The sequence below is a fragment of the Hyla sarda genome, chromosome 6, assembly GCF_029499605.1.
Source record: "Hyla sarda isolate aHylSar1 chromosome 6, aHylSar1.hap1, whole genome shotgun sequence".
NCBI classification, from domain to species: domain Eukaryota; kingdom Metazoa; phylum Chordata; class Amphibia; order Anura; family Hylidae; genus Hyla; species Hyla sarda.
In genome coordinates, this window is record NC_079194.1 from 92,086,017 (window position 1) to 92,110,755 (window position 24,739).

At 45.1% G+C, this 24,739-nt stretch overlaps 1 protein-coding gene across 3 annotated transcripts in view; it reads left to right on the forward strand.

The window, feature by feature from the left end:
- Positions 1–22,361, forward strand: part of ABHD6 (abhydrolase domain containing 6, acylglycerol lipase) — a 40,293-nt gene extending 17,932 nt beyond the window's left edge. For all 3 annotated transcript variants that reach the window (XM_056524454.1, XM_056524456.1, XM_056524455.1), the window contains exons 3-9: positions 8,101–8,257; positions 8,554–8,667; positions 12,029–12,161; positions 14,057–14,214; positions 17,558–17,612; positions 20,238–20,338; positions 21,074–22,361. In XM_056524454.1, coding sequence (XP_056380429.1) covers positions 8,101–8,257; positions 8,554–8,667; positions 12,029–12,161; positions 14,057–14,214; positions 17,558–17,612; positions 20,238–20,338; positions 21,074–21,250 — 895 coding nt within the window. In that variant the 3' untranslated portion in view covers positions 21,251–22,361. The remainder of the gene's footprint in view (positions 1–8,100; positions 8,258–8,553; positions 8,668–12,028; positions 12,162–14,056; positions 14,215–17,557; positions 17,613–20,237; positions 20,339–21,073) is intronic.
- The last annotated feature ends 2,378 nt before the right edge of the window (positions 22,362–24,739 follow it).

A 24,739-nucleotide genomic window follows, 5' to 3' on the forward strand; every position in this document is an offset into this window, starting at 1 on the left:
GGTGTACGTAGGTCCTTCACTCGCCCTCCTCTCTCCCATTCCTGGAAGAAAGGCTGAAACCATTCCCTGCAGGAAATTACCCATGGAGGAGCCCTCTCTTTCCAGAGGTTTGCGATGTTAGCTTTCAAGGAGGTGTTCATTAAGAACACCACCGCGTTTACTATAGATAAACCCATTAGTCTCCTCGTGCGGTACGTAATCTTCCTCTTGACTAGGTTCAACCTGTTCCCCCATAACAGTTGGAAAAACAGGCTGTAGATCCTAGTGTAGTAAGCCTCTGGCAAGATACATACGCTGCCCAGATAGATAAACAAAGGCAACAGGTACGATTTGATCATCAGGTGTTCCCTTTCCCTGAGGGTCAAAGCCCAACCCTTCCACTGGTTCACCCTTTGAGTGGCATTCTGGAGCTTACCATCCCAGTTTTAAGTGGGAGAATTATCCTGGCCGAATGTGATGCCTAAGACTTTTGCTGATTCTTGGGGCCCTGGAAGGGTGTCCGGGAGATCAAACATGGGATCCCCCCTCCCAGCCAGAGACTCTCACACTTATCCCGGTTGATCTTAGACCCGGATGTTTCCGAGTAGCGGTCCACCTCCGACATCACCACATCGACCTCCTCTCTCTCGAAACAAAAATAGTGACATCGTATGCCACCCCTCTCTGGGTGACAGCCGGCTCCATCAGACTCATCCTGACTCCCACCAATGGTCCGCGACTCACCCTCCTGAGGAAGGGATGGATCGCGAACACATATAAGAGCAAGCTCAAAGGACAACCCTGACTGATTCTGGACCCCACCTCAAAAGAGCGGCCAGACCAACCGTTCACACAAGGGAAACTCTCTTAAACCAATTAACAAAAGTACTTGGTAAGCCATATTTCAGGAGGACGGACCAGAGGTACTCGTTGTTCACCCGATGAAATGCTTTGGCCTGATACATAGACAGCAAGTACCCCTTCCAGAGACCAGCACTACTCCGGTCCACTGCCTCCCTGACACTAAGGACAGCACTTAAGGTGCTTCGGCCTGGAACAGTGCAGTACTGGGCCCCCAAAAGGAGCCAGGGTGCAAACTTCACCAACCGATAAAACAGTATCTTAGCCTGAAGCTTCCTGTCCGTATTAAGAAGAGCCATAGGTCTCCAATTCTGAATACGGCTGGGATCTTTACCTTTTGAGAGAAGAATCAGGGCTGATCTCCTCATTGACTTTGCCCAAGGAGAGACACTCATTGAATACCTCAGTCAAGAGGGGAGCCAAAGACTTCCTAAAGGTCCGGTAACACTCGGATGTTAAGCCATACGGACCTGGCGACTTCTTAGGGGCAAGCCCCTCGATCACCAGTCTCACTTCCTCTTCCCTGATCTATTCTGCCAAGAGAGCGGTCTACCCCTGGCTCAGGAACGGTTTCAGCCAGGAAACCCAACATCGCATCCCGATCCAGATCCTTGCTTCCCAAGAGGTGTGAGTAGAAGGATCTGACGACCTCCAAGATCCCTGATCTGGACCGATTCAGAGATCCCGTACTATCAATCAGTCCTGAAATGACTTTACTACTCACTGACATCTTGCAGTTTCTGTAAGGGTCAGGCAAGCGGTACCTCCCGTAATCCCTCTCAAAAACCAAAGATGCGTGTCTATTGTACTGACACCTCATCAGCAAGGACTTCATTCTGGAGATATCCTCTCGGCTACCTCCAGTCGAGTCGAGATGTTCGAGTTTCCTCGTCAGACCCTGATACAGGCGATACCTGTTCAGGGATCTGAGGCTCGAGGGCTGGCGGAAGAACCCCGCAACCCGCTTCTTGAATATCTCCCACCACTCTGACTTACTACTACATAGGCCCAGTAAAGGTACCTGACTCTGAAGAAAATCCTCAAAGGACTGTCTTACCTCCACTTCCTCCAGGAGGGACGAATTCAGCTTCCAATAACCTTTACCCATCCGGGGGGGTCTCTGAAACATTCAGGGAAAACAAAATTGCGGAAGAGACAGCTTCCTCCTACAAATAAAACCTGTCTAACCTAGACCTGCAGCTACCTCAGTGAAAGGGGAAACCCGCATGGTCTGAGGTGCTCCGGATGTGGATGTCCTCTAGGCGAGCTTCTCTATCTATATTATTAATGGCCACACAGTCATAAGTCAGCGGATTATTGGAACCTCTCCTATCTTGGGACTTTGTGACATTATTGAAGTCCCATCCAAAAATCAATTGCCGACTCATAAAAAGAAAGGGCTTAATCTTCATAAAGAGATCCTTATGGCCCCACCTGGTTTGTTGGGCATAGATGTTAATGAGCCGGAGCTCTTTTCCCTTCATGAAGACATCTAAGATCAGGCACCTCCCCATTTCTAATTCAATAACCCGTCTGCATTCAACAGGAGCGGTAAAAAGGACCGCTCCCCCATTATACGGCTCAGCTGCAAGAGACCAGTGGGAGGGCCCGCGGCTCCACTCTCTTCTAGCTTTAACCAGATCTGACAACCTGGTCTCCTGTAAAAGTATAATGTCTGCTTCAACACGGCCGAGAAAATCAAAGGCTGCAAATTTAGCCGTATCTGACTTTATACTGGCACAACTAATAGATGCCAGCGTTAATGGGGTGAGTGTCGCCATACAGGGTGATTAAATTAGATGGCCACACCATTTTACCTTTTTTGTTTCCCTTTCTTTTTGGCAAGGCAGGACTCAGATTGATCCATTTGATCCTAGTCTCCGTCTGGCCCTAGTCTAGCCCTGCCCTCCGAGGAAGGTGCCTTGACAGGACAGGGCCCAGTTCCCCCCAGAGGCTCCTTCTCCCTAGGCACCCGCCCTCACCTTCCCCCTCCAAGGAGGGAGAGGAGATGGTATCGAGGACGAGGTACCGGTTTGACAGGTCAATCAGAGGGGGGGGGCAGTCAGGCTTCCGTTTGGGACCTGGCCTGTAGTACAAGGAACAGAGCACTCAGACCTCTTCTTTCACCCTTTTCTTTTGCCCTTGTCTTTCTTTTTGGGCATCTCCCCACTCTCCTATTCCACACTTTCATAGTGGGAGGAATCGGAAGGGTTGGCCATAATGCCTTCCTCTCTGTGAAGCCTCCTGATCTCCTCATCCAGCACGTTCTCCTCCAGGGCTTCAGCGGTTACAGGACCAGCTTCAGGAGCAAGGGCCGGAGCTACCCCCGTCACATGGGCACTCTCCACCTCCCTACTCCTCCTACGATTTTCCTCCTGCCTTAGTTTGGCGGGCCCTTTTTCCTCACTAGCCCTGTTGCGTCCCCATCCCTGCCCGTACCCTCCCCAGCCAAGGCAGCTTCACATCTCTCCTCACCCGGGTGGCCGTTGCACAAGCAAGGGCACTATGACAACGGCTAAAAGGGTGCCCGAGGACACCACACAGGTGGCACCGGATCTGCCTACAGGATGCTGCCAGATGACCCACCACACAAAGCGCAGACCTGCACAGTACAGGCTGCGCTAAAATGGGTGGGGTTGCCACACCTGTAACAGACCTTAGGCTGCCCCTGGTAGAAGACCTGGATCTTATCACGTCCAAGGAATGCACCTGACGGAATGTGGTCAACCGTACTCCCTGAACGCTTGAGTTTGACGGAAAACTTCCGGGCCCCATGATCATGATGTCATAACAAGAAAGTGACTTGTTACGGGTCAAAATGGTCACTTTCATGACCAAATTCTGACGGGAAATCGCCTTTACGGCAAAATCCCGCCAGATGGGCTCATTCTTCGCCACTTCGTAGTTTGACCAGAAGAGTTCAAGACATTGTGGCCGAAAGAAACTGACATCAAACTTGGACAAACCGTAGGGGTGAATCAGGACAAAGATGTCACTCGCCCTGAATTCCATCTGAAGGAGGAGCTTAACCACTTTAGCGCGAGGTGGGCACACATCCTCGCCCCTCCAAATCAGACAGACCACATTCCTACGAATATTGTCCTGCCCGGTTGTCGGGAAGGACCAGACCACCTCCCCATTCCGCTCTCGGAAAGCCCCCAAACCATGCCTCTCTATTCAGAAAGACAGGTCGACCTCACCCCTCCCCTCTACCTGTATCGACCTGTTGCCCCTACGCAAAGCTTCCAGGAGGCGCTGTTGCAAATGGCCTCCAGAGCCGGATGGAGACAGGGACCTTCCCCCCCCCCCCCCGGATCCCGGCAGCAACATTGGCATAGCTCCTAGGAGCAATCACTACCGGGGGGGGGGGGGGGGGTCTGCCGGACCACACCCAGAACCACTATTCACACCACTACTCCCATCATCTTTTTCTCCATCCATACCAGACTTCCCATTCATACCACCACTACTCCCACCAACATTCACTCCACTGACACTCCCACATACACTCCCCTCATCCACAACATTACACCCATCATTCACACATCTTGCACCCTTAGTATCCTGCCTAACACATTCTGAGCTGGCTGGGACTTGTAGTACTGCCGGTTTTAGTATGATCTTCTGTGTCGGCTTAACTGCTGCTGGGGTCGATGCTGATGACTTTCTCCCTATGGGCGATGGTTTTTCTCGAGTCTAGGGCTGCCCCTCTGAGTACACCTTGGCTCCTCCCACAATGCCAGTGCTTGCATTGCCCGACCGCACGGGTTCTGTGGCTGATCCCGGCACCCGGACACTTCCCTCCCCCCACCCCCCTCACAAAGGAGTGCCCCACAGAGCCCGCAGAACACACAGTACTTGGGGAACTGCCCCCTGACTAGATGGACCCACCGCTCTCCTCCACAGTTGCCCAACCCCCCCCCCATCACAGGGTAGTGCCCTGTAGCATCGGTAATGCCCACAGCACTTGGGAAACCGCCCCCCGGGCACATGACAGCATTTCTTGCCTCTGGCACTTGGACACTCCCCCCGCCACCCTGGGGCGGTCCTGCAGCGCAAGAGCTGGCCACCATAAGCTCATCCTGCCCTTCCCTACCAACAGGATGGGTGGGTTTCACACCTATTGCATATGCAGCCATCTTTGAAGCTTTGCTATACCCCCCATGCTGGCCCCTTTCCACTATAGAAAGGACGAAACACAAAGGACATAGTTTCGTGAACTTTCTGCTTCTTTTTCTTCCTTTTCTTCACCAAATCATCTTTGCCCAGTTCCTCACCAAAGATGAAATTCTCCAAGCGGGTAGGTGACTCCTGCTGTATTATGGCTCTCAACAAACCCCCACTGGCTGGGTCCTCTTCACCGCTATCCTCATCATCACTAGAAGGTAGCACCACCTGATATGGCTCAGGGTAGCTTTCTTGGGCGGGGGGCTAGGGGTTACATGCACTAGAGGTGACACCCCAGGGGCGTACCTAGAGCATTTGGCACCTGGGGCGGACCCTTTGTTTAGCACCCCGTCCCCCGCCCACCACACACACGCACCCCCCTTAATTACACCCCCTCCCTCCCCTCCCCCCAGGGGTGGACTGACAACACTCGGGGCCCCCGGACCAAAAAAAAAGGCAAGGGCTCCTGATAGGCTCTGCAGCTCGTCAATCTTCTGCCACGCTCCTATTCCACCCAAATCCCACACACATAAAAATTTATATATGTAAGAAACACTTTAACGTAAGTAAATTTCCATGACCAATAATACTGGTATACAAGGAGTAAATATATACCACCACACAATAACTAGATAATACCGCCATACTGTACTGAATAAAACCACTATATACAGACCAGTATACTATAAGGAATCTGTATACCATATAAGTGATTATATACAGGACCATATGGCGGTAGATATCAGCTGTACACAGGATCTGTATACCATATAAGTGATTATATACAGGACCATATGGCGGTAGATATCAGCTGTACACAGGATGTGTATACCATATAAGCGATTACAGTTACAATTTGGGACTCACAACTACGTCTTTTCTGATCAGCGGCATCCTCTTTCCTTTTCTTCTCTGTCCGGATAAGACATCTGCAGGAAAAACATGTCAGACTCTGCATATATTCAGTGCCCTCCCCTCCTCTACAATCTTCCCATCTATAGGCCCACAAACTGTAATAATGCCCTCCTTGGTGTCCTGCAAAGTAAAAGGGCAGGTAGGTAGCCAGGAAACCCCCTCTTTCCCATAGGTAAATGCAGAGTTACACCCCCCCTCTTTCCCATAGGTATATGCATAGGTATATGCAGAGTTACACTTCCCCCCCCCCTCTTTCCCATAGGTATATGCAGAGCTACCCCCCCCCCCCTCTTTCCCATAGGTATATGCAGAGCTACCCCCCCCCCCCCTCTTTTCCATAGGTATATGCAGAGTTACACTATATACCTATGGGGAAGGGGGGGGGGTGTAGCTCTGCATATACATATGGGAAAGAGGGGGGGGGTGTAGCTCTGCATATACCTATACAGAGCTACACCCCACCCTCTATACATCTATATAATAATAAAATAATAAATCTAAAAAAAGTGGTTCTGTTTCACAGTGATCTCACCACCAGAATAGTGAGTACAGCTCTGGAGTATAATACAATACTCTGGGTCCTAAGGCAGTGTTTGCCAACCCAGGCGCCTTCTGGAACATCTCTCCCTGACCTTGGCTGTAGACACTATCTCTCTCTTCCCCCCCCCCCCCTCGCCAGCTGGGAATGAGATGTAGAACCCCAAGGCTCCCGGGGCTCCATGCAGGAAAACCCTTCCCAGGAGGCTACCACACTCCTGGGAAAGGCTGATGGAACACCTGCTTCTCTTCACTGGCTGGAAGTCTGTAGAGCTTAAGGAGACCCACACTTGCGCTGTTCACACTGAACTTTTCTGGGCTGTGTGTAGCAGAGCTAGGGAGGAAGTTCTCCCCTGAATGGCTTCAGGTGATGTCATGCCTGTTGGGTTATTCCCCTTGCCAGTCTATTAATCTGAGACTGAGCAGAAAATACAGAGCAATTTCAAGGTAGAAAACTAACAAATAATAAAAATAAAGGCAGGGAGTGATTTATCATGATGGGGCAGTGAACTGGGAGAATTTTAACATTTAACAAGATCATGAGGGGTACTCTTAAAAGTAAAAAAATCTGTTGATGAAATCAAGCAGGTAGGGGAGAAACATGCAGGGAGCTGCCTCCTTAACTTAATGACTGTTTTAAGCTTATCTTTAAACTATAATTTATATAGAATAAGGTAAATCATAGCCTTTTGTTATGAGGGCGCCTGTCTCTGTTCATTGCTGTATATGCAGGGGATTTGGTGCTCTTGGAGAAGATTGAATTACTCTTCTACTGAATAGTACAATGACCTCCCTGCTATTACCACTGCCTTATCCTGTAATGTCTAGCAGAGTCACTATTTAGTTATACAGGTGACCTACAGGTATGTTCCACCATCCAGTACCAACACGAAGGGTCTACATCAGTTTTTTACAACCACGTTCATAATCCGCTGCAGACTATGTTGCTACCCATTTCCATTAATGGGTCTGCAGCTAATCCGTCAGTGGAATTTTTGATGTAGAAAATCGGCAGCAGATTATGTATGGGTGAACATACCCTAGTGTGGCTCTATCATGTGGCAATATCATAAGGCAATGTTATTTAGAGGGGTACTCTTTATCAACTGATGCCATTAAGTTAAATTACTTTTATTTAAAAATCGTAATCCTTCCAGTACTGATCATCTGCTGGTTGCTCCACAGGAAGTTGTGTTTCTTTGTGGAATTAATTTCTGTCTGACCACAGTGCTCTCTGCTGACACCTCTGTCTCAGGAACTGTCCAGAGTATAAGCAAATCTCCATAGCAAACCTCTCCTGCTCTGGACAGTTCCTGGTACGGACAGAGGTTTGTCTGTGGTCAGACTGAAAAGAATTTCAGAAAGAAACATTTTTAAATGGAAGTAATTTACAAATCTGTTTAATTTTCTGGCACCAGTTGATTTAAAAAAAAAAAAAATCCACGGGAGTACCCCTTTAAGAACTCTGCAGTATTATTATTTAGGCTTCGTATGCCAATTTTTTTGGTTAACATCTCAGCAGACTTTGCACTCCACTTCCCTTCTTCTTCCTTAAGAATAGACTTTTCAGTCCTTCGTCCAACTCTGAACAAGGATCTTGTTATAAAAACTGATGGTAAAATCCTTGTGGTTATGCTACAGGTACTGGCGAAGGGCCTTAGGAATGCAGGTTAAATACGCCACCAATGGGAACTACAAATTCTGTTATACATGCCGAGGACGACCAGGACCAAAGCCATCCATCCTCATGTTACATGGATTCTCTGCTCATAAAGACATGTGGCTGGCCATAGCCAAGGTGAGTGTATCTTCACTTGATCTCCTCTGGTAACAAAGGCTTTGACGAGTTGATTCCTCTTCCCCCTGACACTTCCAATCCAAGGTTATTCAGCAGGCCATACACAAGAGCTTATTGGCCAACGTCATTGATATTAATAGATTCTGCTTAGTTAGTTTTGTGTATGGCCATTTTTCTTCATTGTATGGTGCCAGGGTGGCAGGATTGATGCATCAGACACAGTAAATCAAGATTTCCAAATTCTGAATTTGTCTGAATCGTCTTTATGTTATCTTTGATATTATGTTGTCTTACAGTTCCTTCCTAAAAACCTACACCTGATTTGTGTGGATATGCCCGGGCATGAGGGAACCACACGCTCTGCTATAGATGACTACTCATTCAGTGGTCAGGTCAAAAGAATACACCAGGTATGTACTGTAGAGAAAACAGAGTATTAAAGTCTGCCTGTCAATTCTAACTGTTGCTGATTCTGTCCATGTGGTAAAATTCTGGCTTTAATCCTTTTATGATTCCTAATTCATTATTAATGTTTCTCACTCTGCATACAGTTCACTGAGGAGGAGGGGATGTTCACTTGCTTCCACTAAGATCTAATGTGGAAGCGTCCTCTCTTACTCGTCAGAGCTGACAATTTGACTCTGTGCACTGAGGCTCTGTGAGGCTCATACAGCAGGCTGATTGACAAGCCAGAAGCCTGCACAAAGCCCTACTTGTACCCCCACACTTCCTGTATTTTGTCCCAGCTGAGACACACAGGCAATATTTGCAGGGACAAGATAGTGTCCTGGGATAAAAAAAAAATCACAAAAGCATTGGGCCCACATTGCTGCAGTTCTATCAGTGCTTAGATCCCCACTGATCCTTACTTTCTTGTCACAAAAATACAAAAAAGGCTGCTCAGCCAATCACTGGTTGCAGTAGTGAAGGCTGATTGGCTGAACAGTCATTTCCTTGTGCCAAAACAGGACGAGGAAATAAAGATCATCAGGAACCTGGAAGCTAATGGAACAGCAGCAGTGGGGGGATCAGTGAGATACGTTTAAAAAAAAAAAGATTTTAAAAATTTTAAACGCAGTTTTCTCAGAATTGAAATAAAAGGATTAAGAGAAATGACAAGTGCTGCTCGGTAGTAATGTGATTAAATGGGCACTGTCACCAACTTTATTTTTTGATATGTTGTAGTACTTATGTACTACAACATATCTCTAATATACTTTTATAATTTTTTTTTAAATTAAAATTGTTTAATTTACATTTGAAAAACGGCTACTAGGGGTCTCCCTCCTGGTGGCCGGCTGCAGCCTGGCGTGACGTCACGCCTGAAAAAGGACCGATGCGGCCGGGCATTGGTATTTTTTCATTCAGCCTGCGCTCGCTCCCTGCCTGTCAATCAGACAGGCAGGGAGCGAGCGCATTGGCTCCCCGGCCACTGGCTGGGAGGCCACTCGTCCCGCACATCGCCTCCGCCACCTCCGCCTCGTCGCCGCCGCTGTCCCTGCACGCCCGCTGCCGGACTCTGCAGTAAGTGTAATGGGGGGGGGGGTGTTGTGATGGAGGGAACGGGGTATGGCGCGGGGGGGGGGTGAGGGAGGGAGACGGAGGGGACGGGCTAGCGCCGCATGTAACTAATAGTTTATCTACACAGGGTGCCTCCAGCTGTTTCAACACTACAACTCCCAGCATGCCCTGACAGCCAATAGATGTCAGGGCAAACTGGGAGTTGTAGTGATGAAACAGCTGGAGGCACCCTGTGTAGATGAACTAAGGGCGGAAGTCCCCCCCAGCAGGCATCAGTGACATGGTGCCTGCTGGGGAAGTCTGCCTGGTAGTGAGCACACTGCCAGGCAGACAAAAGGCATTTTTAATATAGTAAAAATAAAAATTAAAGCAGGGAGGGGGTTAGGGATAGATGTGCAATAGACAGGGACAGAAAAAAACAAAATAGGATGGTGGGAGCTACCCTTTAAATATTTGAGGTATGCTTTAAATTTTGGGCTTGCGAGACAACCCCTAAAATAGAATAATAATTTCATTACAATTAGGAAATTATATAGTGCCAGTAACTTTAATGGTTTCTTTTTTTATCCTAATGTAAATTTATACTGGGAGAGTTCTTCTTAGTATAAAACAGAAGAAAAAGTCCTTCCTTTATATTACTTATTTCTTTTGAATCAACTCCGGGAACAAAAACTGCAGCACTTGCAAAAAATAAAAAAAGCAAAATGCTGTATCTGAAACAAGCCAACCTTTTCTTTGATCCATTTTATTATTATCTAGAACTTTATATGCTTCTATAATAATGCACAAGGAATGTGTCTTCAGAGGAGAGTTGAACCCCTAAGCTCTGTTCAACCTTGACGGATACCAGACATCCATGCAAATTGTTGCGTAACTTATTTTACAAATGTAAATGTGAAAGGAGAAGCCTGAATACAATCACATTAATAGCACTTTGATAGATTGCATTTGCGGATAAACACATGTCACACTCTCTTTCGGAGATATGTCGCTGCTTTGTAATTCTTTAGAGATTACAATCTCCCCTGTCATGCTGCGTGTAAGATGATTACATTCCATCTGCTTCATCTTTTCACCTAATAGAAGGAATCAAAATGCTAAGACAAAATCGTGACGACTTAAAAATATAATAATCCCTTTGGACTGTCCACTATAGAGTCCTCATTTCTATAAAACACGTTTCCGCAGAACGTACAGGCAGAAAAAACAATAAGCAAATTTAAAAAAAGCAGTAGTAAAATGAATGGGGAATAAACCAATGTTTTGGTGGCCTACACTGTTAACAATCTGTTATCTAATAAATAAACACAATTAAAGGGGATCTATCATGCCCAAAAACATATCCCCGACTGCTGGGACTCCCCGCGATCTCCTGTACGGGGCCCTGGCTCTCTTCAGGAACGGGGCGTTTCAATCCCCGCACGAAGCAACAGCCGACGTGCCCCCTCCATATGGTTAAGCCTAGGTGATGCCCCCAACTGGATGACTGTCTCTTCCTAACTAAATACAAAGGAAAGGGTAGAATAGTAGGGGTAGAATGTGAGTGTAGAATGTGGTAAACAAGCCAGGGGTCAGAACACCATAGAAACGCTATGCAGGGTAAAATGCCAGTAAAGAACCATAGCAGCAACCACAGGCAACTGTGGCCAGCAGCTGCTTGTTTAAATCTGGCAGCAGGGCTCAGGTCCTGCAGAAACGTGTAGGAACTGAGTTCCTGCACTTTTTCCACAGCAGGATAACCATTCCCATTAGCGGGAGTCCTGCAGGACCAGCTCTTGAGTGGAAATCTTGGGTGAGGTCCCACACTCTTTTTTTCCCCAGGACTTGACCCCTGTCTGGCAGTATCAGGTAACATGGAATGTAAGCGCCAAAGTTTATTGGCCATGCATCCACTTTCCCTGGTAGGCTAACCAGCTGCTCTTTTGTTAGGGCTAGTATTAGGATATGTTCAGACATACTAACTATATATATATATATATATACTGCAGATTTATGCTGTGGATTTCATGCCACAGATTTCATCATTGAGTTCAGTACAGTACCTGTGAATATACCCGACTATAGACTACACAGCGTCTGTTTGTAGCCTGTAACTATAGAGACACATTGGTCTACATGGGAGTAGTATGCACAAAATAGTCAGGTATTGTTAATCAAGTATTTGCATTTTATTTATTATTTTAAGCAGGAATCTTTTTAGCCAAGAAGTAAATATGAGATTTCATGCCATGTGCCTTTTTTTTGTTCCAGTTTGTTGAAAGCATAAATCTGAATAAGAAGCCTTTCCATCTTGTTGGTACATCCATGGGTGGATGTGTTGCCGGGGTTTATGCTTCCCAATATCCGTCTGACATCTCAAGTGTGACTTTAATTTGCCCTGCAGGTAAATGCACTGATTCTATGTGGTAAATCTATACTGGCAGGTCCATTTTAGGTTCTGTTCACACTGTTTCCAAAACCTCCACAAAGCCACAACAGTTAGGAAACAATTTAACAATGTATTCGTCATATGTGACTGAAACTGATATGAACCCTGCTGTTTTGCCAACACAATATTATGGGTCATTCTGTGCAGTGGGCACAATGGTAAATAGACAAATCTATGTTGATGACATTATGGCACTGCCACTAATATTTTGCTCAAATTTCTTCCTGGGTGCAGTAAAGGTGATAAATCTGCTTTAGTAATTGTATTGTATGCTGAGGGAACAGTCTGTTATGAGAAGTACTATTTGGGACTTTTGTGGCTTTAAAGGGGTACTCCGCTGCCCTGCTTCCGGAGAGGAGCTCCGGAAGCAGGGCAGCGGAGTACCCCTTTAAGGCAGGTCATTCACCTTGAACAAATGTTGTAGTACATGTTGGTTAATTACTTAATTAATTTGGCACCCAAAAATCATTTATATACGCTCTTATTTTTATATTCCTGCACTGGAACACACATGCTATGATACAGGCCTCTGGGCAGCCATTCAGTTCCCTTTCTTGGTCCCTATATCTCTTATTCAGGGCTGGAGTCTCACATGGTCCATGTAGAAACAGCTGTTATTCCCCACAGAGCTGAGGTCTCACACAGCCCACACAGGTCTGGATTAGGCTCCCATTGCCTAACATTCTACATGGCCCCCACAATTTCTGAGAACTAGCTTCTCACAAAGCAGATGTCTCCCACAGCCTACCCACTCTCTTAGACCAAATCGCTGACAGCATCTCCATAATACTCTAGTTTTGCTGCACGGTACTTCTAAAGATAGGACACAAATCCAGAGGTCCAAAGACCCACTATGCAGTTTTCACTCAGGTACACTGTCATTGTTTCCACCTTCCAAACCACCATTGCACCCGTTGTGGACAAGCTCAGGGCTATGCCTATGTCAGACAAGTAGCAGGTTCTTGTGGACCCTCAAACGGTGACATCTCACATACTAGGACCCCCAATAATTACACCTACATCCCTTTCCTCAGATACTGAGATTAGGACTGTATCACATATTCTATATTGTGCCCGAGGGTTTTTTTTTTTACATCTCAGGTGCATGATCTTGCACTTTACTACATTAAACTTTAGTTGCCAGAGTTCTGACTATTCCTCAAGTTTACCCAAATCCTTTTCCATTTGGTATCCCTTCAGGAACATCAACCTTGTTACATATATTTGTGTCATCGACAAAAATACACACCTTAACATTGAGACCTTATCACTGATAAAGATATTAAACAATATTGGTCCCAGTACAGATCCCTGAGGTCCCCACTGGTAAGAAGACCTTGCTCTGAATATTCTCCATTGACTACAACCCTCTGTTGTCTGTCCCTCAGCCACTGCCTAATCCACTCAACAATATGGGAGTCCAAGTTCAATGACTGTAGTTTATTTAATTAGAATTCAATAAAACAGGTGTGGGACAATATAAACTAATTATAAGGGGCTCTATAACCCCCTAAAATATGATTACACCTGTCTATGAAGTGGTAAAAAATGCTTGTATAATAAGCTCCCATAGACATATGGTACTACACTAAAACAGTTGGAGCCATTAAGAGAAAATACAAAATATACTTTTATTAATAATACATCAGTAAATAAAAAAAATTAAGGACTTCCACCAAGATGGAGAACAGAACAGCAAGAATAAAGCAAGAGTTTATTGAGACAAACATTATCTTTAATTGATATGCTTCCGTTTTTACATAAGGGGGGGATGGTAAGGGTTGATCCTTTTGGAATCCGTTTATTGTATGAATTTGTTCAGTTGTTTTTCCCTATTTCTCCATATGAAGGTTTGCAATATCCCAATGACAGCACATTCCTGAAACAGCTGAAAGACATAAAGGAATCTGGAAATGATGAAAAGATTCCCCTAATTCCATCCACCACAGAAGAAATGGAGCAAATGCTGAAGCTTTGTTCATACGTCCGCTTCAAGATTCCACCACAGGTGAGTATTGAGACATTTATAGTTTTATTTTTTCTACTGGTCAAACTAGTGGTTCTGCCCATAGCAACCAGTCCAGGACAACTTTCATTTTTCAAGCAGTTAAGAAAATTCAAACTGATCTTTGGTTGCTATGGGAACTTTTGATAATCCCTTATCGGTGAAGCCCATGGTTTTAAAACTGAGAGAAAAGGGGCCTTGTTGGCCATGGCAGCCCATCATGACCATCTTTAATTTTGCAACCTCATTTTATAGAGAATGGCAATACATAGTGGATATTTTCTATTACAGATTTTGCAGCACATTATATGGGGTATTCACTGTATTCACTGTTATTTAAGTCTTACCTGCCAGACAGTAATGGACATGCTTGGGAAGATCCGTGCTTGTCGTGGTGCTAAACAACTATGTTGTGAGTCCACCATAACGCTGCTGCTTTCTTTTTGTGTACTGGCTATTTTTTGTCGGCGTTCCTTCCCTCCAATTACAAGTCCCAGGATCCCTTGTTTGTAAGTCTGAGGTCACCCCACCCATTGCAGTACAGCTGCAGCCCTGTGGAAAATTATCTCCCTCCCACCCAGCGGTCGCAACACCCATGGAAGCACTACCATGCTACCTTTCAACCCTTAACTAGTGATGTATGATGATAAAAATGAACATCAGGGGAAAGATCACATAACAATTGCGGGACCAGCCATCAAACACAGGTACAGGCACTATAATATGAACTACACTAACTTTACAGCCTGGCCTGTCCTTAGGATGTGTATGATATTACTTGGGTTGATCTGAGCCACAGTACCACAAACCATGAAAGTGGTGCAGTCTTTGGAAGAATGAAGCCATGTTTTTTTTTCTAATCCTGGATAAGCCCTCCGAAAAATAATACAATTAAAAGAAAAAAATCTACACCATTTCCTGTCTTTAAAACATCATTCATGTCTACAATATTGTTAATTTGTTGGGGATCTTTGGAATGAAACCTTCCCAAAAATCCATCATGTCTTCCTTTAGCTTAAATGTGAAATATGGGGCTATTTCCCCTTCATAGAGAAACATTGAGGTCATTAATGGGGTACTCCGGCGCTGGGGTCATTAATGGGGTACTCCGCCGCTGGGGACCCCCGTGATCTTCCACGCCGCACCCCGTTAAGGTTACATTGGTTACAGCCAATATGGCTGCCATTACAACTCCTGTAGGGTTAAAGAGGTCTTGTATTAATGCATAACACTATGAATTTGTCAGCCAGGAGTTTAGTAAAGCTACTTGTCAAATCCTGTCAGAGCTGAAACCTTTTGTATTGAATGTAACTATAAAAAAATATTTATTTATAGTAAAATATAGTTTAATTGTTTTGAACATATGTCCCATTGCTACTTCTATGTCAGAAAACGGAGCATGGTCTCCACGTTACATTATATGTTACAGCTCCATATGTACAGTATATGTCACTGTGCAGAATTGGCTGGGTACAGATCTGGGCACAGATGGCTCTTCGTAGTAGGTTTGGCACAGAATTCTATGTGGCTGTTAGTTCTCTGCCCTACTAACCAGTTCCCCTGTGTATTTGGATATGAAGCATGACTAGTGGGTCCAAATAATGTGAAGTAATACATATCTTCGGTGCATAAGGAAATATTCTACACATACTACAAACATATATACCTAAAATCACACCAGTAATTACGTATATTAGGTACAGAACGCCATATCTGTCTGCCAATGCATTTTTCTGCCCATGGGCAACAATAGACATTGTTGTAAACAAGTTTTTTTTTTTTATTTATTTTTTTACTCCGCTCATCATGATATCTCATTGTGGATCTTTGCTCTTTATATAGGATTGCATTTAACCCTATTGCATTTTCTTGATTTATTACAAGGCTTGAATAAGAAGTTTTACTTTTACTTGTTATGAGAGAACTACTTATCTTTATATGTCGAAATGTATATTATAGACTCTCTTCAAATTAGCACCAACGTGTCAGAGTTATGAGTTTGCAGTCCAGCTGTATGTGCCGCCAGCGCCAAAAATAAACATAAACATGTGGTTTTGCGTCATGCGTAAATGTCCGATCTATTAAAATTTAAGGTTATTTAAACCGTGCGGTCAATGGCGTACATGTAAAAAATAAATACCAAAGTTCAAAATTGCTAATTTTTGGTCACTTCGTATACCATAACATTTTTTTTTTTATAATAAACAATATAAAGTCCCATCAAAACAAAAATGGTACCAATTAAAACTACTGACCACAGCGCAAAAAATGAGCCCTCATATAGCCCCGTATGCAGAAAAATTATAAATCAATTGTCCTTAAAGGGTACCTCTCATCAAAAAAACTTTTGATATATTATAGATTAATGTATGCAGAATAACTTTACAATTGCATGTTATTAAAAAATATGCTTCTTTCTATTTAATTTTCCACTTTGAAGAAATGACCACTAGGGGTCTCCCTACCAGTCCTGGCAGCAAGCATTTCAGACTCATGCTGGAGTCCTAAACACTACGAGCTGCCAGTCTGCTTTGTTCACAAAGGAGAACACTCAGAGCTGCCAGCCTGCTTTGTTCACAGCCTGTTGGCTGTGAACAAAGCAGGCTGGCAGCTCTGAGTGTTTAGGACTCCAGCATGAGTCAGAAATGCTTGCTGACAGGACTGATCGGGAAAAATACAATAGAAAGAAGCATATTTTTCATTAACATGCTATTGGAAAGTTATTCAACATTCATTAATCTAAAATATATCAAAAGCTTATTTGATGAGAGGTACCCTTTAACATGTGGAATGCATGTGAGTTGATCCTTAAAGGGGTACTCTGCCCCTAGACATCTTATCCCCTATCCAATGGATAGGGATAAAATATCTGATCGCAGGGGTCCCGCCGCTGGGGACCCCCACGATATCTGCTGCAGAACCCCAGACATCTGACTCGTGACATCACAGTCACGCCCTGTTCGTCACGGCCATGTCCCCTCAATGTAAGTCTATGGAAGGGGGTGTGAGGGCCGTCACACTCCCTCCCATAGACTTGTATTGAGGGGGCGTGGCCGTGATTTCACAAGCCTCTGAAGCTGCTCCCGACATTCTAAACGAAGGCCAAGTGTAGCAGGGAGATCGCGGTGCTCCCAGATCAGACATCTTATCCCTTTTCCTTTGGGCAGGGGATAAGATGTTTAGGGGAGGAGTATCCCTTTAACCCCACCAGAATATCGAAGCCGCATGCTGGGAGTGGTAGTTTTGCGACAGCTGGAGGACCACAGGTTGGGGGAAGACTGCAATATAATAGTAACATTGTATGCATTATATCTAATCCCAATAGTTTCTATCTTTTTTTTTTCAGGTCTTACAAGGACTTGTGGATGTTCGCATTCCTCACAATGACTTTTATAGAAAATGTAAGTTATAATAGATGTAAATTATTATAATATAACATTTTGCTGGGGACAGACCTGCTTATTACTTATGTATAACCATGGCTAGCAATGAATAGGCATTTCATTACAGTCTATAATAAGGATCATAGCATTATTAATAATACATGGCTGTTTGGCAGGGTAGGGAAATAATCTCATATCTTCTACAATTTTTTCATGAATATTAAGTATGTTTTTTTGTGTATGTTGCATCAAAAGATTATTGAAAGATCTCTATATTAGGAGAAGCTTCTCTATCTTAATAGTTTCTTTTTTATCAGGGTTGTTTCTACAAGATAAGCCTATCCATATGCTTTTCTAGGATATATACCGTATTTTTCGCCGTATAAGACTTCTCCAAAACTGGTGGGAAAAAGTCGGTGCGTCTTATACGGCGAATACACCCCTATCGCGGCGGTCCCTGCGGCCATCAACGGCCGGGACCCACGGCTAATACAGGACATCACCGATCGCGGTGATGCCCTGTATTAACCCTTCAGACACGGCGACCAAAGCTGACCGCCGCGTCTGAAGGGAAAGTGACACTAACCCGGCTGTCCAGTCGGGCTGTTCGGGACCGCCGCGATTTCACCGCGGCGGTCCCGAACAGCCCGACTGAATAGCCGGGTTAGTACTTACAGGACACCGGGAGGGACCTTACCTGCCTCCTCAGTGTCTTCTCCGTTCAGGGATCCCCAGTATGGCCGGCGCTCACCTTCCTCGACGTCGCGTACGTGCGTCGGCGTGCGTAACGACGTGATGGCGGCGACGGAGAGTGAGGATACCCGGCCGGCAGCAGAGACGTTCCGGAACGACAGGGACACGGCGACAGCGATGGAGCGACATCCAGGGCAGCGGTGACGGGTCCGGATCGGTGGGGACATGTGAGTATTACCTCCAATGCAGTGGTCTTCAATCTGCGGACCTCCAGATGTTGCAAAACTACAACTCCCAGCATGCCCGGGCATGCTGGGAGTTGTAGTTTTGCAACATCTGGAGGTCCGCAGGTTGAAGACCACTATTGGGTTCTGTAGAAACTGCTTTGTTGGCTGCAACAGGTTCAAAATCTTTATTTATACACCGGTGCGTCCTATAGGGCGAAAAATACGGTAGATGTCATAAAGAAGGGTTTTTCTCTCATTTGAGACCCACTGTACTAGCCAAGGGTAGAGAGCCACTAACAAAGAATGGGTTAGGTGTTCACAATGGGGAACATACAATGTGGATGCTATGGGGCCCTTTTTGCAGAGTGGGCCCAGCACTAGTTAGGTCATAACCTTTGTTATGGGTTAATGAATATGTGTAGGACTTTGCTCTCCAGTAAAAATGCAAAGAAAAGTGTTGTCATTTGGTTTAAAGGGTTGTCCCACCATTTAGACTTATCCCATGTTCACTGTATAGGTGCTAGGTGTCTGTTTATGTGGTGTGGTGCTGGGCTGATGCATGGTTCAGAAGCTTTAGACAGTTCTCCTGGGCCAAGCACTGGGGACAATAATGATCACAATGCAGGGTTACGAAAAACTATCTTTTACTGAGGCAGTAATGATGGTAATGTCCTCTACAGTATAGAGCAGAGCAGAGTAACCCTGTGGAGCATTTCACCTTGCTGGGACTTGTAGTAACTTTCACTTGACTAAATGATGGCTGCTATGGACTTTGTACTTTAGATTGCAGGTGTGGCGTCCCGGTACCGTATTGCATACCGTACCTTGTATGGTGGTACCCAAAGTCAGAGTTACTACGTTCAGGTAGGGTCCCCCAGGTGGGACAGCCCCTAGTCTCCTCTTCCTTCTCTAATTTTATGATGTTTAAGTGTACATATTTAATAATGTATATATTTAATATAGTGCATATTAGTACTTACCTTGGTAGCGTTGCAGGACCTTCGGTCATGTGACTATGTTGGTTCCTCTATGGTATGTTGGAGGACCTTTGGAGGTCCTTGAGTCACCTGATTACCCATAACTCTATGTAAAGATGATTGACAGAAGTATTGGACCAATTAGCTTTAGTCCAGCCCCTGCCCATATAAGGGAGCTGTAGCCAATGATCGCTCTCTTGGGTTGCTGCTCTCGTGGATGCTGGACTAGCAGGACGGATCTGCGCAACTTTCAAAGTCAAGCTAGGCGAGAAAACCTGCCGGCCTCAGCCTAAACTAAACCGTGAGTTCTAAACTATATACCCGCTAAAGCTAGCGTGACTACTGGACCTCAACTAAATCCCCTAAATCCAGCGGAACAGCGCATATCATTCTACAGACTCTAAAACGCTTAAGGTCCCAACCACTGTCATTTGCTAAGAGTTGCATTACCAAACTCAATGTGAGAGTCCATTATATTCTTTGCTGGGGGGTGTCTATCTTCTATGTATGCCACTTAATGGCCAACCATTTATTTAGGCCTGGCATGTAATACTACTGTTGTTACTGAAGGTGTCTGAAGCCAGACCCCCAGAGATCATCTGATCAGCCGCTTCAGTCATGAGACAAACCCTTAACCTTGCACAAGTTTTACAAGATTTTTTTTAAAATGTGTTTTTATGAATAACAGATGACAGCATGTAGTGCTCCACCCTAAAGATTATAATGGGCACCATCTTATTTTTCAGTATTTTTAGATATGGTAGAAGAGAAGTCACGTCACACTCTACATGAGAGCATGCACAAAATCACTGCTCCTACTCAAATTATATGGGGCAGACAGGACCAGGTACGTGTCTCTCTTATACTTTCCTGATAGATATGTTGAAAATGTACCGAGAACTGCTTTAAAAATGCGTTATACAAGCCACTTAAGGAGTATTCAGCCAAAAAAATGTACTGAAGTAATAGGAAATGCTATAAATGTCTTCTACTCTTTGTCAGCTGCCTTCTATAGCTATACAGTACAAGTCTACTATTTTCTATGAGGATTTGTATGCCTATTTCTGTATTTTTTACCTCTGCACCAGAATGCAGTTCTTATTTGTGTTAAAGGGGTACTCCGCTCCTAGACATCTTATCCCCTAGGCAAAGGATGCGTTTAGAGTGTCGGGTGCAACACCCCTCTCGTGATTTTACAGCCACGCCCCCTCAATGTAAGTCCATGGGAGGGGGCATGGCGGCTGCCACGCCCCCTCCCATAGACTTGCATTAAAGGGGCGTGACCATGACTTCACGAGCCTCTGCCCCGCATCACCAGTCATCCAGCACGGATCGAAATTCCATGCAGCGGATGTCTGGGGTGCAGCAGCCGAAATCGCGGGGGGTCTTGTTGCAGGGGTGTTTGGCTAAGCATGGAATATGTCAACAAGAACCAATCTTTGTAAGCATCTCTGCTTTGGCCTCTAGAAGGAGGTCCCTGGTGGGTGACCCCCTTTAAACCCTCCATATTTCCAGTAACTCTTTATGGTTTATTTCTATGCCTCAGTATACTCTTGCATAAATTATTTTTCTCTTGTCTTAGGTGCTTGATGTTTCTGGAGCAGAAGTCTTGGCTAAAGCAATACCTGGAAGCCAAGTGGAGATCCTAGAGAACTGCGGGCATTCAGTTGTGATGGAGCGACCACGAAAATCGGCAAAACTCATAGTAGACTTTATATCTTCCTTGCCAACCACAGAGAACAATAAGAAGCATGATTAAACATTGAGGAATGCTCAGGACTCCTTATGGTCCTTTCTATACTGTATTTCTCTGAGCCTCTCAGGGGATCTTGTAGACCTTCTAGGAAAGTAGCTTAGTTCCTTGTGAACAGAAGACCAGAACTGTGTCTTATTACAGATCACTTCCAGTGCAGCAGAGTCTTTAGTACAATGCATTGCACACAATGGGTATTGCACACTGTGGTTCTTCCAAAGACTATTGTAGATGGTACCCGATGGCATTGTAATAGTTAAAGCCAGCTGATACACTGATCCTAATGCACTGAGCCCACTGCCCCGAAACCATGTTATGATAGAAGCTAGATGAATTTAGCTTGTTTATTATAAGATATAATATAGTAAAAAAGTAAAGGAATCCCACTAGTTGTGGTAAGATCATTTTATTGTGCTGGTATTAGCCATTTGATATGGTTGGGACATGCAAAACATTGCACCACTTGCGGTGAGTACACTAATATCTGGGTATTGTGCCTTCCAAGCAGTTATATGCAGATAGCATTATATACAAATCAGCTTTGACACTGTGCCCATGATGGATGATTCTGCTGCTACAGAATGAGGACTGCATGGCTGTATATTTGGATATATCCCTCCAGACCATTTATTGAGTCATTGTCCTGTAGAACTACTAATACACCAGTCGTACACAATGCCAAAGAACCGAGAGACTGAGATTATCATTCGGGAGTTAATGGATAAAAGTATCAGTCTGCTAAATTTCACAGATCGGACCTTTCTTTTCAGTGCTGATCTTGCAGAATCTATGCCCCTCATTTACTATTGCAAACCCGACATGTTTTGGCGGGTTGTGCGCCAGATTCTGTCGCATTACGCCAGAAATTCTGTCTGCGCCAGATTTTGCGCCAGAATTGAAAAAAAACAGACTAACTCTCCATTTTGCTGAGAAAACACGAAAAAGGGGCATGGCCGCTGGGAAAAGGGGGCGCAGTCTCTGAAAAGGGGCGTGTTTCCAACATTTTCACAAAAAAAACAACATATTTACTAAGGTTTCCACATAAAATGTGGTGGATTTGAGCTGAGGAAAACCCTACAGATCAGAGCATGTGTAAAAAAAAAAAAAAAAAAGCAAAGTGTAGGGAAACCTTAGTAAATACCGTGGAAAATAAATTGTAGGGAATTAAAAGCCACAAAGAAACCTACACTCCACTCTTAGTAAATGAGGGCCTATATGTTGCTTTGGGTTACAGCACATCTGCACTAATAATGTTAATCACAATGATTGCAGTACTTTTAATCTACACTACCGTACTATGCTGATATAGTATTTTCCATGGTAATTTGGCCGCAGGGGGCAGTATTTCTGAGGTTTATGGCTTATACTTGTGTATTGCTGTACCCATAAATCAGTATGCAGTTCTTATTTGTGTTAATAAATGTATACATTGTTACCGTTTTGTATTTTTTTGCTCAGTCTATTGCTTTGCAGTAACTTTAAGAAAAGACAAAAATGAAGAGAATTCAGACCCTATCACTTTTCCATTTATTCATTTTTTTTTACACTAGATTTGTAGAATTTTGATCCTGGTTATTATAAATAGCATTGCTTTATAAAGGCATAATTTCATCAAAAATGGGGTTATTTTTTTTTTCAGAATTTTTTGCTGTTTTATATTTTGGCAGTATCGTGTGTCAGGTTAGAGGTCCTGACTTTAAGATTAAAGGGGTAGTCCAGTGGTGAAAAACTTATCCCCTATCCTAAGGATAGGGGATAAGTTTAAGATCGCGGGGGGTCCGACCGCTGGGGCCCCCTGCGATCTCTCTGTACGGGGCCCCGGTTCTCCGGCCAGATAGCGGGTGTCGACCTCCGCACGAAGCGGCGTCCGACACGCCCCCTCAATACATCTGTATGGCAGAGCCGGAGATTGCTGAAGGCAGCGCTTCGGATCTGCCATAGAGTTGTATTGAGGGGGCGTGTCGGACGCCGCTTCGTGCGGAGGTCGACACGCCCTCTTCCCGCGGGCTGTCGGGGCTCCATACAGGAGATCACAGGGGGCCCCAGCGGTCGGACCCCCCGCGATCTCAAACTTATCCCCTATCCTTAGGATAGGGGATAAGTTGTTCACCACTGGGTCACCACTGGACTACTCCTTTAATTGTAAAGATATGGACATAAGTCACGTGACTTCTTGAAGTAATAGAGTTCGGGACTCCGTGCAATTCATTTAAAATATTTCAGTTCTATCAGCAGTCAGGGTTCAGTACTAAGGGAAACTATGGTCACTTTACTGCTGCAGTGTAACAGTAGGTGGAGGATTTGAGTGAATCCAGTATATGGGAATCACGTGTGGGACGCATCAGGACAAGAGTGGATCATTTCAGGCACTGATCAAGAAAAAAATAGGACGTCACGTTTCAAGCAGCATATCTCCTCTTCTCCAGGTTCTATCCCAGTCAGGAAATATGCTTCTTAAAATGTGTCATCCTATATGTTTTAAAGAAATATTTTATTATTTATATATTTATATATTATTTATTATGTCAGTGATGGTTGTTTTGAATAGCGAGTTCTCAGTCAGTGCCTGGAAGTATCCACTCTTATTCCCATATACAGTGACCCCCCCCCCCGACCTACGATGGCCCCGACATACGATAATTTCAACATACGATGGCCTCTCAGAGGCCATCGTATGTTGAAGGCAGCATCAACATACAATGTTTTTGTTTGTCGGGGCCATCGCATAAACGGCTATCCGGCAGCACAGACTGCTTCAGCTTTTGACTGATAGCCGTTTACGATGCCCCGTGTGGTCCGCTGACGATCACTTACCTGTCCTAGGGGTTCCGGCGCGTCCTCTTCGGGATCCATTGCATCATCAGCGCTCTCCATCGACGTCATCATGTCGCTGCACACGTCGTCCCCTCATCCAATAGGAGCGGCGTGCGTAGCAACGTGATGGCGGCGACGGAGAGCGCGGATGCCGGGGAAGCAGAGGCCTTGCCGGAGCGTCGGGGACGCGGTGACAGCGATGGACAGCGACATCCCGGGCAGCGGTGACGGTCCGGAGCGGTGGGGACAGGTGAGTACAACTTCCTCTAACAGTGGTTTGCAACCTGCGGACCTCCAGATGTTGCAAAACTACAACACCCAGCTTGGCCGGACAGCCGTTGGCTGTCCGAGCATGCTGGGTGGTGTAGTTATGCAACATCTGGAGGTCCGCAGGTTGTAGACCACTGTCCTATACTTTACATTGCACGGATCCCTCAACATGCGATGGTTTCAACAAACGATGGTCCATTTGGAACGGATTACCATCGTATGTTGAGGGACCACTGTACTAGTTGCTGCTCTGTGCCCCTTGGTGGATCCACGGCTGTGACTGCAAACCTGTGTTTCATGTAGGTGGTCGTAACATTATATGCCTGCTTTGATGTTGCATTTGTAGTTCAACCAACACAGGTGAGTGCATTATCCAGATTGCAGATTAGCGACTTCTATTAGATAACAGAA